The sequence below is a fragment of the Athalia rosae genome, chromosome 5 (assembly GCF_917208135.1).
Source record: "Athalia rosae chromosome 5, iyAthRosa1.1, whole genome shotgun sequence".
In the NCBI taxonomy this organism is placed as follows: domain Eukaryota; kingdom Metazoa; phylum Arthropoda; class Insecta; order Hymenoptera; family Athaliidae; genus Athalia; species Athalia rosae.
In genome coordinates, this window is record NC_064030.1 from 15,405,823 (window position 1) to 15,423,483 (window position 17,661).

At 42.0% G+C, this 17,661-nt stretch overlaps 1 protein-coding gene across 3 annotated transcripts; it reads left to right on the plus strand.

The window, feature by feature from the left end:
• Positions 1-1,448: 1,448 nt before the first annotated feature.
• On the plus strand, positions 1,449-16,106 carry LOC105683948 (muscarinic acetylcholine receptor DM1). 3 transcript variants are annotated; one of them, XM_048655084.1, is made up of 7 exons: positions 1,449-1,525; positions 11,093-11,376; positions 11,468-12,196; positions 12,312-12,606; positions 12,889-13,015; positions 13,132-13,488; positions 15,037-16,106. In XM_048655084.1, exons 3-7 carry the CDS (start codon positions 11,698-11,700, stop codon positions 15,733-15,735), a joined length of 1,977 nt encoding a protein of 658 aa, XP_048511041.1. In that variant the 5' UTR covers positions 1,449-1,525; positions 11,093-11,376; positions 11,468-11,697; the 3' UTR covers positions 15,736-16,106. The 3 variants fall into 3 exon arrangements, with proteins under 3 accessions (XP_048511041.1, XP_048511039.1, XP_048511042.1); XM_048655082.1 differs by lacking the exon at positions 1,449-1,525 and adding an exon at positions 5,881-6,584; XM_048655085.1 differs by lacking the exon at positions 1,449-1,525 and adding an exon at positions 5,881-6,584 and having other exon boundaries at positions 12,312-12,591.
• Positions 16,107-17,661: the final 1,555 nt, after the last annotated feature.

Below are 17,661 nucleotides of genomic sequence, written 5' to 3' on the forward strand. Positions count from 1 at the left end.
AGGAGGAGGAGGTGAGAGAAGAGACTTCTGCAGTAGGAGGCGTGGTTCCGAATGAGCCTGCGGAAAAAAATTCCAAGGACGCGTTGTTCCGGAGATCGTGCGGGCGCGCGCGCGCGCGCGCGCCAATTCAAGTCGTTACACGCGATGACGTCATTTTAGAAGCAGCGGCAAGCAGCACCGGCAGAAAAGATGCCAATTAGCTAGCTCAACCGGCTTTTCTATCCCACCACACGCCGTACATACAAATGCAGTTCAGCTGCAGGATAAACTCCAGGCGTTTCAATTTTTTTCTTTCGTTTTTCGTCTCTTCTATTTTTTTCCCTCATTCTTTTTTGTTTCTCTCAATGAGAAAGTTTGCAACAGAGTCAGCGCAGACGTTGTCGTTCTTTTCACGCGAGAAAATAAAATGAAAATCGAAAACAGAAAGAGGGAAAAAAAAGGAAGAGGTGGAAGGCGACTAAAATACACCGTGGAGCACCAGGTTCGTAACGGTGCTGCAGCTCGCACAACTCCTCGGGGCAGTGCAGCGTCGTTGGGTATTCAAGAACCGGAATTATTTCCATCAACGACTGTATGGTAAAATAACGAATAGATCGTACACGTACACGCATATAGGTGTATGATATTGTACATACCGTGTATATATGTGTACGTGCACATAAAATTTAACGTGCATCGGTAGGTATAACCCGGACCGACGAGTTGTAAAAAGCCTACGACCTTTCGCCTGCAGAAATCGACCTTCAATTTCACGATCTGATGACACGAAACGCAGAGGAGAATTCCTGCTTTTTTTTTTCTTTTCCGGCTTTATTCGCTTTTTTTTTTTTTTTGGCTTTTTTGCGAAAAAGTATGCAGCGCACCCGTCGCTTTCCGATCAGCTCAGCCTCGTCGATCCCAAAAAATGAATCCGCGCCGTTATTCGCCGATTTATTGCACATGGAAAAAATTGAGGGGAAAAACCGAGGAAGGAATTTGAAGTTTTTTACGTGCAATTTCAAAGGCGAAGGAATGAGAATCTATTTTTTACCGGTATTCGGAGTTACAGCCGTACACGAATTTTTCGCGCATATAACTGGATTCATTTTTGATTTTTGGTTTTTTTAGATTCTATTTTTTTTCTGTCTACGTTTTTTTTTTTCGGAACGGCGCTAGTTATTCTGCGTTTGCATATACCCGTCACGCGACGAGCTGTACGATAATAATTTGTGAAAAAAAATTCTTTCCGAGTATACGTATATATATATATAATATGTAAGGTACAAAGAATCGGCTAAAAATAATTCGGTATAATATCAACTTGTTTTCGAGAGGTAAGCCGGTTTTTTATATTACACACGAACGTATATGCATATATATATATATATATATAGTTATAGGATATGTACGTAGTTTCTCACATACTATCATATTATATCTTACCGATGCAGAATGCGAGCGTTTCTCGTGAAGTCAGCTCGCGATCTCGACGCGGCTGGTGTGCGTGAGCTGGTGTATAACGAACTTGTGTCGTGAAATTACAAACGTACGTATATATACATATATATATATACCTACTCTGATGTAAATTACAAGTAGCACATACGCACACCTTGATAGTTTAATATTTTTTCATACACCGTTTATATGCAGATATACAATTCCTCGCGGCACATGCACACATGTAATCTTTGTACATATATTCCTATATGCGGTCGCACCTCCTACACACACGACGAACCTCGCAAATTTTTCACGTTCGCACTGTACTTCACACGCGACACGCGACGGTATCGTCATGTTCGTTCCTCTTTTTAAAAAAATTCCGCAAGCTCTTCGCAATTATATTGGGCGAAAAACTCTCCTCAAATCTCTCCCTTTTTTTTTTTGCGATCCGTTTGTTTTTTTTTCTCTCTCCATCTCTTTCATTTCGTCGCACATTTTTATCTTCGTCAACCGATTACCGTTTACAGACATTATATACGTATCGTAGCGTCACTGTTCACACTTTGGTGAGGAAAAAAATTTGAAAAAAAAAAAAAAATCAATCGTGAATTGTACGTATGAGGAAATATGTACTCACCTTTGCGTATGTGATGTATACATACATTTCAAAGATCCATTGGAAAAAAAAATGTTTGCACCAGCTGATCGATTTGTGGTTTTTTGTTGCTTTTTTGATTTTAATTTCTATACAATTCGCGCACGACCCACGAAAAAAAAAGGAACACTTTGGAAAAACTTTGAAGAACGAGAAAGTATTACTTTTCCTTATTTATTTATTTGTTTGTCTTTTGCACCGGTTCGCGAAACTTTTCTCAACGTTTTCGCGAATGGACGAACAGAAGAAAGAAGAAGAAAGCGACGAGAGGAAATAGGCAAAATTATTGGGTTACGCAAACGAACGTGTGGGACGTGGAGGTATTCGGAGAACGCGAAAATTGATCGGAACTAAAGTCTTGGCGAAACAATCTGGGAGAAACTTTTGGCGCCCGGTGCAGCTGAGAGGAGTTCTACCGACGGAAGGAGGGCTGATTGCGCGGAGCGCTGCGGGTCGGTCGGTCCTCCGAGTCAAATCGAGCATCTCGATCCGTCGCGAGTGTTCGTTGGAGTTAAAATCGTAAATGGTGGGGATTACGCGATGGGATAGGCGATGCAGCAGCGGTTTGTATACCTCGTGACACACGCGTATCCGCGCGAAAGGCTCTTTCGCATACCGACGGTCAGACCGCGGACTCGCCTCAACAATTCGAAACGCAACGGACGCGATAATCTGCTCCCAAAACCAGCTGGACGGATAACTTCGAATATAGGTATTCGCGGACCGGAGTCTCACGCGAATGCGAAGGTGGCGGAACGCTTTTTCGTTCTTTCTCCTACTTTTCCCCCCTCTTCGGAATTGTTTTTTTTCATTCACTCTACTGTCGCCTCGATGATTTCGTATTGGGCTGAACATCATACCCAACGGATTCTCCGGATCTGACCTTTTCGCACCGGAGTTAACTTGGCCCCCAAATATATGTATACAACTTGAGAAAAATGTTTGCCATGTCTTTATCTTCGTTTGCCATGTCTTTATCTTCATTTGCCATGTCTTTATCTTCGTTTGCCATGTCTTTATCTTCGTTTGCCATGTCTTTATCTTCATTTGCCATGTCTTTATCTTCGTTCGCCATGTCTTTATCTTCGTTTGCCGAAGTTTGCCATGTCTTTATCTTCGTTTTCCATGTCTTTATCTTCGTTTGCCGAAGTTTGCCATGTCTTTATCTTCGTTTGCCGAAGTTTGCCATGTCTTTATCTTCGTTTGCCATGTCTTTATCTTCGTTTGCCATGTCTTTATCTTCGTTTGCCATGTCTCTATCTTCATTTGCCATGTCTTTATCTTCGTTTTCCATGTCTTTATCTTCGTTTGCCATGTCTTTATCTTCGTTTGCCGAAGTTTACCATGTCTTTATCTTCGTTTGCCGAAGTTTGCCATGTCTTTATCTTCGTTTGCCATGTCTTTATCTTCGTTTGCCGAAGTTTGCCATGTCCCTATCTTCGTTTGCCATGTCTTTATCTTCGTTTGCCGAAGTTTGCCATGTCTTTATCTTTGTTTGCCGAAGTTTGCCATGTCTTTATTTTCATTTGCCATGTCTTTATCTTCGTTTGCCATGTCTTTATCTTCGTTTGCCGATATTTGATTTATTTTCATTACTTTGATTTATGATTATTCATTATGATGATTAATTGTTATTGTGATAATGATGCACCAGCATTTTTGCGATGTTATAATATATTTTTTTACACTCTTTCACTTTTTCAAAATGATAAGACATGGCAAACATCGGCAAACTAAGATAAAGACATGGCGAACGAAGATAAAGATATGGCAAACGAAGATAAAGACATGGCAAACGGAGATAAAGACATGGCAAACATCGGCAAACGAAGATAAAGACAAGGCAAACTTCGGCAAACAAAGATAAAGACATGGCAAACGAAGATAAAGACATGGCAAACATCGGCAAACGAAGATAAAGACATGGCAAACATTAGTAAACGAAAATAAAGACATGGCAAATTTAGTAAACGAAAATAAAGATATGGCAAACATTGGAAACGAAGACAATCCATAGCAAACATTTATTTCTAAGTGGTATTGGGGTGCCAAGTTCACTTCGATCCCTATCGCGTTGAGAGAAAGGAAAATAGAACGTTATAGACAAAAATTCTGAAAGAAAAGCAAACAAAATCATACAGCTTGACGTAGAAACGCGATAGTCTTTCGTCGGCTGCGTCGCAGGGTTGTTCGAGCGAAGCTCGAGGTGGTCACGTGACGATGACCGCAATATTTCCGACGATGATTTTCAAGGTTGAAATTTCGCGTCCGTATCGTCGAACCGTACCTTCGCGGATGATATATTATCAGGTTTAATCCCGTCGTTTATAAAGCGCGTCTTGATCGACGACCTTGGCATTTGATTGTTTGCCGCTGCACTTTTCACGTCTGCAGGCTGCCCGACGTGCGTCAGCGAAGAGGAGGGGGAAGAAAAAATCAAGAGTAAAATGAATCGTCTAGAAGAAAACATTGACTAAGAATGAATGAATGCGAGGATCGACGAAAAAAAAAAGGATAAAATAAAAAGAAGAGAACGGCAGTCGATGCGAATTAAATTCACGGCGCCCGATCAATCGCAACTTCACACTCGTCTAGTTTATCGCGAGAGAGCTTTCGTTTTTTTTTTTTTTTTTTTTTCATGTAACGCGCTTTTTTGTCAAGCTTCGTTTCGCCACTGTCCTCTGAGATAGCGCCATCCATCGGTTCCGCAGGTACTGCCATCTGACCAATCGTATTCAGGCTTTCACCTACCTCATGTGATTCTATTTTTTTCATTTCTTCCATTTCATTTCACCTTCCCGCGTGAAAATTCACCTTTCGACCATAACCGTCTCGATTATACGGTCGGGTGTTGGGGTAGTTTTTTGTAATTTTTGATTCCGTTTTTCTTCCTTACCAACAGTCGGCTGTACTTGTTGTTGTTATAAATGAAAACTTGGTTGCATGAGTTTGAATTTTTTTTAATCGTTTTTTTTTCTCACCCGCCAAAATTCATCGTTACTTTTTCTCTTGAATTTCTATCTGAAATTTTTTGTACATCGATTAACGATGATGGTTCCTCTGAGTTTGAACATACGTTTACCTTCAATCAACGAGACCGCGAATTTTGATGAAATTCAAACCGATCAAATCAGCTCGCAGTCCATAAAAGTGTAATACCTATTTGACTACGGTGTGAAAAAGAAGAATCTAAGATTATACCAATTACATAATAGTAGAATTAATGTAGATCAAAAACTACCCCTTCTTTCCTTTTCCCCCGCAATGGATCCGTCGCCAAAATCTGAAGTAATTGTCTCGCAGAAACGAAGGATAAATTTCGTGTTAAAAAAAAGGAAAGAAAGGCAAAAAAAAAGGATCACGCTATCCCTAAAACATATGTAAAATAATCATAGATCCTAGATCACAGTTGGCGATCTCATATACGTACGACAGGATAACGAAGGATCTCCGCGGTTTTCCGAAACTAAAAATAGTCCTAATTTCGTGAACCAAAAACCCGAAAATCTAAAACGAAAGAAAGCGCAGGTAGTGCGAAGGTACGCGACACGGGGGCCAGGTGTACCCGATAGGTACGTAGGTAGTCGGGAAGGTGAGTCGAGCGAGGGGGGGCGGGGGGGGGGGGGGCGCAAGGGGGATGAAAAGGGGGTACGGGGCTCCGGCTCTGCCTCCGGGAAGAGGTAGCGGCTAATTCGAAAGATGAATGCGTTCACTTATCTGTGAATGGACAGGAGCAGATCGCGCGGGCGGGATGCGCGCGCCTTGAAAATCAATGTACACTTGCCCACGCCCTGTGCCCGTGGGTCCATACCCGTGTACCGCGAGACTCGGCGGGGCTCAGTTGTACCGGCTACCCCGAAACCGCGGAGTGCTCCGACCCGATCCGCCGAGAATACCTCCCGAAAGAAAGGGCGACCGACGTTAGGCGAGGCGAGAGCGCACTGCGAGCCGAAGGATAAAAAACGGCCCCCCGCAACAAAAAAACAACAAAAAAAAAAAACAACGGGCGAATCGAAGGGCCCGATAAAAACGCCCGAAAAAAGGGGGCGAAAAACGATTCGAAAGGAGATCGAAGAGCCGAAAGGGAGGGAAGGGCGAAAAGAAAATCGCGCGGTTTCGCCCATTAATTGTTACACACGACTATGCGTACGCGATATAATATGTGGTAAGGTGTGCGGTGGTGTATCAAGTTGAATTCGTTACGTGGACAACTTCGCTCGATGTACGCAGGATTTTATTCGAGTTTTCTGTACGCTCGCACGTACGCGTGACGACATGTAGAGCGAAACGAGGGTGAAGTAAAAAAAACTCCGGACGAGAGGGATGATCATCGCGACACCGGACGCGTGTCGCACGGTACGTGATCGCATCGAAAGGGGGATAAGTTTCGTTGAGACAATGGAGACGCAATTGTAGAATGAAAATCTACGATAGAAATTACATCGGACAATCATTACTCCGGCGGTGATGATAACCTGCAAGGATAACGGACGGATATCATCGCGTGAGTGCGGTACTTTAGTTTCTGAAATTCCAAATTCACACATCCTCACCGCGTCGTCGGATCCCCGAGGAATTCGCGTCCCTCGGGGATGGGCCGTTTTTTTTTTCCCCACAGTTTCACACAGCCTCCGTCTCGAGGCTGCTTCGCGTCTTTTTCAGTTTTCTCTTTTTTTTTTTTCTTTTCCCCTCTCTCGCGGCGGAGTCGATTAATTTCTGTGAAAGAAGAAAGAACTGAAAAATAAAAAACAGACCGAGAGAAAATGGTGAGCGGAATTTTCCTAAATATTATCAAACGTCGGATGGGGGTGAAAATCGTTCGAGGGATTTCGGCACGTGCATTTAATTAGATCGATCGACGGATCGATCGTCGACGGATCCGTGGTTCGAGGTGGTGCGGATGTGCTTTTGATTCTTTCCCCCCCCTCCCCCCCGCACGACTCTCGGTGATTTCTGCGTTTTCTGGGAGGGTTAAAACAAAGGGCATTCGGCGAGGGCGGCGTGTTGACGTAGAAATCGAGCCCCCGCGCGCCTTCTATGGCGTGTGTATATATATGTATATTGCATCGCGATATCATGGCGTTCCTTTACGTCGCATTAGGCGAGGCAATAATTAGGACTCCCTTAATTCATCGAGAATTACGTTTACTCAACTATTCTCGAATATCGAAGCTTTGTCTGCGTCCGATATGAAAACTGCAGCTAAATCATTTTCGCTGATCATTTCCGTGCGATGTACCTTACAATTTTTCCTCCCTTTTCTATCCTCTTCTTTTTCAATCTAATTATTTTTATTCATTCATTCGTTCATTGATGTTCATCCTTTTTTTTTTATCCTCGGACGCGAACGAATTTTCGTTATTCAAAACTGATATTTGATTTTTTTGGGATTTTTTGTTCCTTTCAAAATTTTTCGTAGATACTGCGAGCCCGCAATTATTTTCACATCCTGAATATTATTCGCTCATTTAATTCCTCACTCTTCATTTTTTCATTTTTTCATTTCATCATTTTTTTCTCATTTCTCTTTTCGTTTCTCGTTTTCTCATTATACTACAATTCGCGCGAAAAATGGCGGAAAATAGTAAAATTTGCTTGCAGTTTTTTGTCCTTTTTCTTCTCCCTCTGTCGTTATCATTTTCTTTTTCTTTCTTCACCCGGAAAAATTTACACGATTCCTAGTTTTTTTCTCTCCCTCTGTATTCTCATCCTCGTTTTTCATTTCGATTTTTTTTTTCTCCATCTGCGGTTCGACGTTCACGGTTTTGGATATTCCGGTGTACGGCAAATTCGTAATCATCAGCTAAGACAATGAGACGGAAAAAAATCACGTGGAAGGGTAAAAATACGCGATCATTGTCATCGTCATTATAATATGTGGTGTGTATACGACACGAGCGGGAATAATGGTACGTACCACGGGAGATCACAAAACGGGAAAGTCCACTGTGATATCGGGAGAGTTTGCGCTACAACCCCCACCCCATCGAACCCCCCTGCCGCCCCCCGATCCGCCGCAAAACCAAAAGGAGAGAGAGAAAAAAAAAAAAGAATGAAAAATCAAATGAAAAACGTGCAATCTCGTTGAATGGCAAAAGATATCCAAACGTTTGCGATAAGAGGTGTTTTTGTTCCGGTTTCCATTTACCCGGAAAAGAACGAGGCGGAGAACGAGAGTCGAAGTTAAAAAAAAAAAAAAAAAGAAGACGAAGAAGAAGAAAAGAAACGAAACCGAGCGATAGCGTTGGCATTTTGAAAATTAACAAAAACAAAAAATGACGCAACAACAACGATGACGATGACGGGAGTACAAGGGTTTTGTTTGTCGATTCGTTACTTGTGCGCGGTGCGGTACGATGAGAAGGTGTATATTTTAGTCGAGTAAACAAAAAATGAAAAGAGACGATGTACCCCACGTACGTACGTACGGTATGCACGTACATAATATGCATAGTAGAAGTAACCCCCGGGCGGGGTGGCGGGGGGTGGGGTTCTCCAGCAGCGAAATGACTTACGACTGACTTCGTAAGACCCGTCGAAAGTGCCCGTTAAAAGACTTCTCAACCAAAGACAAAAGAAGTGCAGGTACAAGTAGGCACGGTATGTACATTGTACATACCGTGCACCTACTGCTTACGTGCATACATGGATTACATAATACACACGTGCGCCACCTCTCGTTATACTCAATTTTTTCCGCATCGCGAGCAAATTTCGTTGCACGAGCGTGTTTGGCCAGCGAAGATCAACGTTTTTCTACTTTTTTTTTTTTTTTTTTTTTGACAAATTTTTTTAGCCGATTGAAAAATAAAAACAAAAAAAGGGATCGCGAAATTGAGATTTCACGACATCGATGTCGCCCGCTGCCGTTCCGCACGGTACGGATGAAAAAACGGACCGGGAAAAACGCGAAACAATCGGATAAGTCAAAGAGAGAGAAAAAAGGACAAGCGTCGACGTACTCGACACACCTCTTCTTTTATACACGTTCCGATTTATTGACCATTTTAACAACGGGGAGTCTCTCGCCAACGTACGGTGGATATCAATTGCCGTTATCGCACACCCCCCTTTTCTCTGCTGCGCGGTTCCTTTATTTCTACCATTTTTTTTCTTTCTTTTTTTCTATCTCTCTCTTCTCTTCCGGTTGTTCTTCGGTTCGTTTCGTCAGCTCGTCGAATTTCTTTTCGCAACGAGAAAAAAAAAGAAAAAAACAAATATATATGTACGCGCGCGTGTCGTCAATATCGTGTACAAAGTAAACACGGTGTAACCTTGGTGGAATTTGAAGAACAAAAAAAAAATATGGCGGACCATAATACAACACACCTCGTCTCGTGTATCGCAGATTATAACGTCGTTGCGGTTGTTGTTGTTGTTATGATCGTCGTCGTTATTACGGGTTGCGGGAAAATCTTGTCGAAAATTGTCTCGATGAAATAAGAAACGTTTATCTAATCGGGTTTCCTAAATCGAATGTAATTATTATTCGGGCGAGGCGATCGTAGGGGGGGGGGGGGGGGGGGGGGGCGAGGGCGAGGGCGAGGCGAAAACCTGCACAGGGGTAGGCCACGGAACGTTTTAATCGGAGAGTGTCACTGTCGTCGTTGCGCGCGCGTTCCGCCTCCGAAATATACATACATCCACGTACATACCCATGTGCACATGCCTATATGTACCGTTCCGTGTACATCCAGCTATCTCTATATACCTCGCGGAGTCTTATATTATGTACACATAACCAGGTACACAGGTACGCCCAGTTTGCATGTCTCTCTACCTGTACGGTCGCGGGACGCGAGAGGAACGACTTCCGGTCGTACCGGAAGCACCCCGAAGACGATCAGCCGTGCCGCGGCGTTGCGCTAAATTTGCTTCACCTACGCCGCGTAGAGTCGGTGTTTATTTACTTGTTCACTTATATTTTTTTGTTGTTCCTTTTCGTCCATCGAAGCGTTCGCTTCTTTTGATTTCGATTGAGATTTTTTTAGCCCGTCTCTCGTTCGCCTCCGCGATTGGTAGACGTGTAATTGCTTCGTTATCGATTAACTCTCGCTTTTATTCGGCTGTCTCAATTATATTTTTCTCCTTCCTCCCCTTTTTTGTTTTTTTTTTGTTTTGTTTTGTTTTTTTTTCACTTTACTCAGACACCGGAGGAAATTATTTCTGCAATCGTCGTATCGTTATTACCATCGAGGATCTCTTATGTATATATATATATATACACACATACGCGATACCTGTGTACGTGTAAATATCGTTTGTACATAGGTGTACACGGAGGTCGTTAGCTTCGGTGTAATTTTACCGTAACAACTTCTCATCCGGAATGAAATTATTTCGGGATGATTAGATTTCGGGCCGCGCAATCCCGAGCGACGTAGAGACAGATACACGTACGTACGCGTGTATGTACACGTATGTACACGAGGCACATGTCGTAACGTGGGATTTTTCTCTCCGACGGGGGGAAACATTAACGACATCGGGGATGGACGGCGATGTCGCGGCTACCCCACGTCGCGTACGCATTTTGCGCAAAATTTCTCTTTCGACACTCGGACGTCTAATTCGCCCGGTCGGGAGTCCCACGCCGTGCTCGGTCACGTGGTACTCCACACGAGCCAAGAAGAATCACCGGAAGAGGTTAGGGAGATACCGGCGGGATCCGGAAAACGGATCGTAGCAACGGGAAAATTTTCCGCTCGTACGACCGAATCCCTCACTTTTTTAGGGATGATTTCGGGAGCTCAGACCCTGGCCAACCTCCTGGTCGAGGACTCTGAGTCCTTGAAAGTCGGCAGGTGGATGCAGGTTGGATCCTGTGGGATCGGTTTCTCAGGTTCGACTAGGCAGTTCGACCTCTCGAATCCGTAAAAATGTAAAGGGCATTCCGAGGGGTTCCCCGGGATCAATTTTTCTTCCTCCTCTTCTTCTTCTTTTTGTTTTTCTTTCTTATTTTTTCTGATTCGATTCAGGACGTTGGTCCGGACGGTGTGACGATTGTTACAGGATTTGATGCGGCTGCGGTACGTGGCGAGTCAACGTTTCTCTCGAAATATCCAGCTTGCGGAATAAGTTCGGAGCGACGAAGGAGCAAGAGGAGGAGGACGAGGAGGAGGAGCAGCAGCAGCAGCAGCAGCGAAAGACCGGCGGTGGTAGCGATGACGATGGTAATCGAAAAATGTGAAACGGGGAGGAATCACGAACGTCCGTCGCGGGGAGTATCAAACAGCGATTGTCAGAGTTCGGCATGTCCGGAATCGTCGAAAATCACGGGGATCCACCGTCGTTGAGTAAGCTCCTCCTCCCAAAAAATAATAAACCGATCGGTTCCACCCCCCTTTCGAATAACTTTGGACTAAAAATTGCTGCTTACTTTTCCAGATTCGTTCGTCTCGTTATCGCACGTATATGGAATTGGCATGGGATGTAGTTGACGATATAATATAGTGCCGCTGAAGGGGAAGCGCGAAAGCGAGAGAAAGAGAGAGAGTAGAAAGAGAGAGAGAGAGCAAAGAGAGAGAGAGAGAGAGCGAGAAACGGCGCTAAGTCGAGGATACATTTGGGGGGTGGTGGTGATGCGAATGTCGACGAGAGCATAACGTTTGTACGACATGAACGTAACGACAAATGTTAGCGGTTTTGCAACGCAACATGGCAACGATACACTGAACGTGACGTACGAGCCGTCGTCGTTGGACGTTGCGGTAGTCGTTGGTTCGTCGACGCGTTACACCGTGCTCGAGATAGTAGTGATAACGATCGTCGCCGGTTTCCTGAGTCTGGCGACGGTCATCGGCAACAGCATGGTCATGATATCGTTCAAAATCGACAAGAGACTGCAGACCATTTCCAACTACTTCCTCTTCAGTCTGGCCGTCGCCGATTTCGCGATCGGTCTCATCTCCATGCCGCTATTCACCGTGTCCACGTTGCTCGGTTACTGGCCCCTCGGACCCTACATATGCGACACTTGGCTGGCCCTCGATTACCTCGCGAGCAACGCCTCGGTACTAAACCTCCTCATCATCAGCTTCGACAGGTACTTCTCCGTCACCAGACCCCTCAAGTACAGGGCCAAACGGACGACCTTGAGGGCCGGGATGATGATAGGTGAGGAACCCCGAGGAAGCGAGTCGGTGTTTTTCTCTTTTTTCTTTTTCTTTCTTTCTTTTTCTTGTTTTTTTGGAGTCGCGCGAACGAAAATTTTGTCGAATTCCGGTTTCAGCTAGCGCGTGGGGGATATCGTTGCTGTTGTGGCCGCCGTGGATATTCGCCTGGCCTTACATAGAGGGTGAACGCACGGTGCCCGACAACGAGTGTTACATACAGTTCATAGAGACGAATCATTACATCACGTTCGGAACGGCTATAGCGGCTTTCTACGTACCGGTCAGCGTGATGATATTCCTCTACTGGAGGATATGGAGGGAAACGGAGAAGCGGAAGAAAGATCTGCCGAATTTACAGGCGGGGAAGAAAGACGCGAGCAAACGCAGCAACTCGAGGTACATGCCGAATAGGTACAACCCCTCATTGTTATCGCTATTTCGTAGAACGTTGAAGTAAAACAATAGGACAAGTGGCGCGTGACGCGATCCACGCAGAAGATCGTACGCGGCATCGCGCGGAAACGCACGCGTTGAATTGAATTGAATCTCGTGGGCAACTCGGCGTCGTCGACGACGACGACCGTACGGTATGGTCGGTCGATCCTTCGTCGAGCGCGTTCACGCTCACTTGACGGTTTTTCTAGAAAAAAAAAATTTCTATCTTTTCCCCCCGATATTTTACTCGTTACGCAGCGACGAGGCTCTGGATTTGGACGAATGGAAGCGGCAACGAAGCGAGTCCAGTACCGGAGCCGATGAAATCAATACGACCTACATGACATCGTCTTGCATGGACGGTCGTTACGCCGAATATAAAATGGTGAAGATGAATATTCCGATATTTTTGGTCCTCTTTTTTTTTTTTTTTTTTGTTATTCCGTTTCCCTCGATCGTCTCGGGTAAATGATTTTCTTCTCATTCGAACTGTCCACGTAGAAACACCGTCCATTTTCTTGGATCTGGTTGAAATCGTGGTGCGTGGCGTGGTGGCACAGCGGAAGGGAAGACGAAGACGACGACGACGATATCGTCGGTGGCGAGAGCAGCAGGACGGGTCAGGGTTGGGATGAAACATTGACGCCGTTATCAGCCGAAACGCCATTACCTAGTAACATGTCACGTTGTCCATCTTTGAACGTAATTCCATCCACGGGCCTCTCAATAGCTCGCAACAATTCGCCAAGTTGTATAGCCGTGCCGAATTACGGAGGTATTGCGGAAAAGGGTGGTGTTGGTGGGGTTGGTGGAGGTGGTGGTGGTAGATTAACGACAAATAGTACTTCAAACGATTCGGTGAGATTTATGTTTTCTCATATTCATCCGACACTGTTAGCAAACATTAACAATCATTTGCACAAGCTTCGAACGAATCGATTCGGATTTCGTACAACAAATTGCCCTGAAACTTCAAAGCCAGATGTCTGAAACCATTGCCGACTAGATTGCATTCAGTTAGACTTAAAACTAGCTGCAATTCCCAGGTTCAAGTCAATCACAAAAAACTTGAAACAATTCTCATGTGTCTGAGACAATTCAATTAACAATTGTCACAATAAATTGCCCTGAAAATCCAAAGAGTTGTCTGAAACCATTGCCGACTAGATTGCATTTTGATAGACTTGAAACTAGCTGCAATTCTCAGTTTCAAGTCAAACACAAAAGCCTGAAACAATTCAATTAAAAATTGGCACAATACATTGCCCTGAAACTCCAAATCCAAATGTCTGAAACCATTGCCGACTAGATTGCATTTAGATAGAATTGAAACTAGCTGCAATTCTCAGTTTCAAGTCAATCACAAAAACTTGAAACAATTCTCATGCGCCTGAAACAATTCAATTAACAATTGTCACAATAAATTGCCCTGAAAATCCAAAGAGATGTCTGAAACCATTGCCGACTAGATTGCATTTAGATAGACTTGAAACTAGCTGCAATTCTCAGTTTCAAGTCAAACACAAAAACTTGAAACACTCCTCATGCGCCTGAAACAAATCAATTCAAGTTTGGTACAATAAATTGCCCTGAAAGTCCAAAGCCAGATGCCTGAAACCGTTGCCGACTAGATCGCTTTTTAGATAGACTTGAAGCTGGCTGCTATTCTCGATTTCAAGTCAAATACAGGAACTTGAAACAATCCTCATGCGCCTGAAACAAATCAATTCAAGTTTGGTACAATAAATTGCCCTGAAAATCCAAAGCCAGATGTCTGAAATAATTGCCGATTAGATTGCATTCAGATGCAATTCCCGATTTCAAGTCAAACACAAAAACTTGAAACAATTCTCATGCGCCTGAGACAATTCAATTAACAATTGGCACAATACATTGCCCTGAAAGTTCCCAATGTCAAGTCAAACACAAAAACTTGAAACAATTCTCATGCGCCTGAAACAAATCAATTAACAATTGGCACAATAAATTGCCCTGAAAGTTCCCAATTTCAAGTCAAACACAAAAACTCGAAACAATTCTCATGCGCCTGAAACAAATCAATTAACAATTGGTACAATACATTGCCCTGAAACTCCAAAGCAACATGTCTGATATTATTGCTGACTAGATTGCATTTAGATAAACTTGAAACCAGCTGCAATTCCCGATTTCAAGTCAAACAGTTATAAAAGTCAACAACCATTGTCAAACGCCTTGATCGAATCGACTAAGATTTGGTACAGTAAATCGCCCCCGAAATCCGACTGACTCGGTTTCTTTTTGACTTGAAGTTAGTCACGGTAGCCAGTTTAACTTGTCTAACGCTAATTGAAGCATTGTCGAAGTTTGCTCGACTTCAACTTCCCTGTGAATCGCAATAAACGTGACATTTATTAATAATTTCAGGTTTACACGATATTAATAAGACTACCTACTGCAGACGGTAACGGCGAAGCCTATGGTAGCGATGTTCCTAGTATAAAAATGTACTCAGACGACATGATGGGGCTCCGAATAAATCACGCCGTCGATAATTTCGAAGACAATTATAAATATTCAATAAAATCTGGCACGGTCGGCCACGTGGACTGTCACAATTTTACGGCACCGTCATCGACAGCGTTGAGACGTCCTTCGCACATATCTGAGATGAGGACATCGGCGGTATCATCGTCATCGTCGTCAGGACCTCTGAACGAAAAGATAATACAGAAGCACATAATTACCGGAAGCGGCGAGGGTGCTACCGGATTGGGTGGTAGAGGTTTGCTCAATAAAACGCCAAATAAAAAGAAGAAAAAACCGCAGGAGAAAAAAGCCGACACAAAAGCTGCAAAGACGTTGTCAGCTATATTATTGGCTTTCATATTGACCTGGACACCCTACAATATATTAGTATTGTTGAAACCGTTGACGGCTTGCGTCGGCTGTATACCGCAAGAACTATGGGACTTTTTCTATTATCTTTGTTACATTAATAGTACGATTAATCCTGTGTGTTACGCGTTATGCAACGCATCATTTCGTAGAACATACGTAAGAATACTAACGTGTAAATGGCATAGTAGAGACAGAACTGCGGTTAATCGAGGTTATTACAATTAATTGATTCGTTATGCGGTAGAATCGTGTTTAAAAGTCGGAGGAAATTCGGAAAGAAGAAAGGGGGGGAGAGAGAGAGAAAAGGAAATAAATATTACAACCGGAGCACACGTAACGATTATCACTTAATCATTCACATATACCCTAACGAAGAGGCGAGAAAAATGGAAAAAAAAACTGAAAACTGAAAACGAGAGAGAGAAAAACAAAAAAAAATACCAAAAAAATAAAAAACTTGAAAATTGAAAAAAATATAATATTATGAGTATATAGTAGTCGTTGTGCAGTTGATATTTATATACATAAACAATATTTCCTACCGTTGCCAAAAATGAAAGAAAAATAAAATAAAAAATAAAATAACAGTAAAACAATAATAATAATAATAATGATAAAATAAATTAATAAATTATAAATAAACTAATTCGCGTTATCACAGTGTATATGTATATTTTACATACGTATATATACACATACGCGCATACACACAATCTATACATGTAATATACATCATAACGAAAATGATTGTCATTATTTTTATTATAAATCGACGACAGGACGAACCACGTCAATATTATTGCCGATATGAAGATGATGATAAAAATAATGATAAGAATTAATTGAAGACGACAGAAACAAAAAAAAGTACGGAAGGAATTGCAAGAAACATATAATAAGAAAATTAGAGAAAATAAAGAAGAAAAAAACTAAATAATTTGAATAAATAAATAAATAAAATCATGTAACGTCGCGGAGATGAGCCCTGATGACTACGATCGGCTACGAAACAACCGAGGGTACATAAGAATCGAACGAGTATGTATATGTATATATATAGAAAAAACAAATATATATATACATATACACTCATAAATAATGAATAACGAATTTTTTTCTAACGAAATGTTAATGTGTAAAAATTGGAGAACGATAGAAAGAAAGTGTGTGTGAGAGAGAGAGAGTGAGAAGCAGAGAGAAAGCCATTGAACTAAAGGAATAAAACGAGGTAAGGAAGGAAGAAAAAAAGAACAAACCAAATCGAAGTGAATTTAACGAGAGAAAAACGAAGAGATATAATTTGGCGACGAGTAAACTTGTTCTCGCGGAAATGAGATTGTAATTAACTGTAATACGAAATGAAGAAGAAAAGAAATATATACACATCTTATATACACAAAAACACGCGCGCACATTTTGTATAATAAAACAGAAAAATAATGATTAAAACGAATAAGAAGAAATGGGCGAGGGGGGAGGGGGGTGAAAAACACGAGAAATAAATGAAAACCAGTAATAAAAAATGATTAAAGAACTTAATATAATAACAATAAAGTAATGATAAAACGAATAAAAATGAATGAAATAAATAAATAAAATCGAATGCTTCCGTACCGAATGACATTCTAATAAACGTGCCAAATAAAGCTTTAAATTAGAGGTTCAAATGAAAAAGAAAAAAAAAATACAAAAAAAAAAAAAATGAGAAAGAAAAGAAATACTAATAATAATATTAATAATGATAAATAAATAAACGAATAAAAACGATGATGAAAAAAAGACAGGAGAGGAATTAAATGAAGATGAAGAAAAAAAAAAAAAACAACCACACAAGTTATAATTATATGAAAGAGGAGTCAGTCGTAAGCGAGCGCACACACACGTTATATTGTATATGTATAACGAGACATTTTTTAAAATCTAGGATAGAAATATTATCATATAATGTACTCAGTCTATGTTTATATACGTGTTTTATAATAATAGGATATTGTAAATGAAATACAAGAAGAAGTGAAAAAAAAACAAAAAAAAAATACCAAAAAAATTAAAAAAGAACGAAGAAATATGAAACAACGTTTTTTACTCTGTGCTGTAACTAAACGAGTTATAAGGATATGGATATAAGAATAATTAACAAAACAAAAAAAA

Coding starts and splice junctions, on each gene's coding strand:
- LOC105683948 (XM_048655084.1), top strand. CDS start 11,698: ATGAACGTAACGACAAATGTTAGCGGTTTTGCAACGCAACATGGCAAC. Junction 12,607..12,888: donor TCGAGGTACATGCCGAATAG/GTACAACCCCTC, acceptor CTCGTTACGCAG/CGACGAGGCTCTGGATTTGG. Junction 13,016..13,131: donor GTTACGCCGAATATAAAATG/GTGAAGATGAAT, acceptor CTGTCCACGTAG/AAACACCGTCCATTTTCTTG.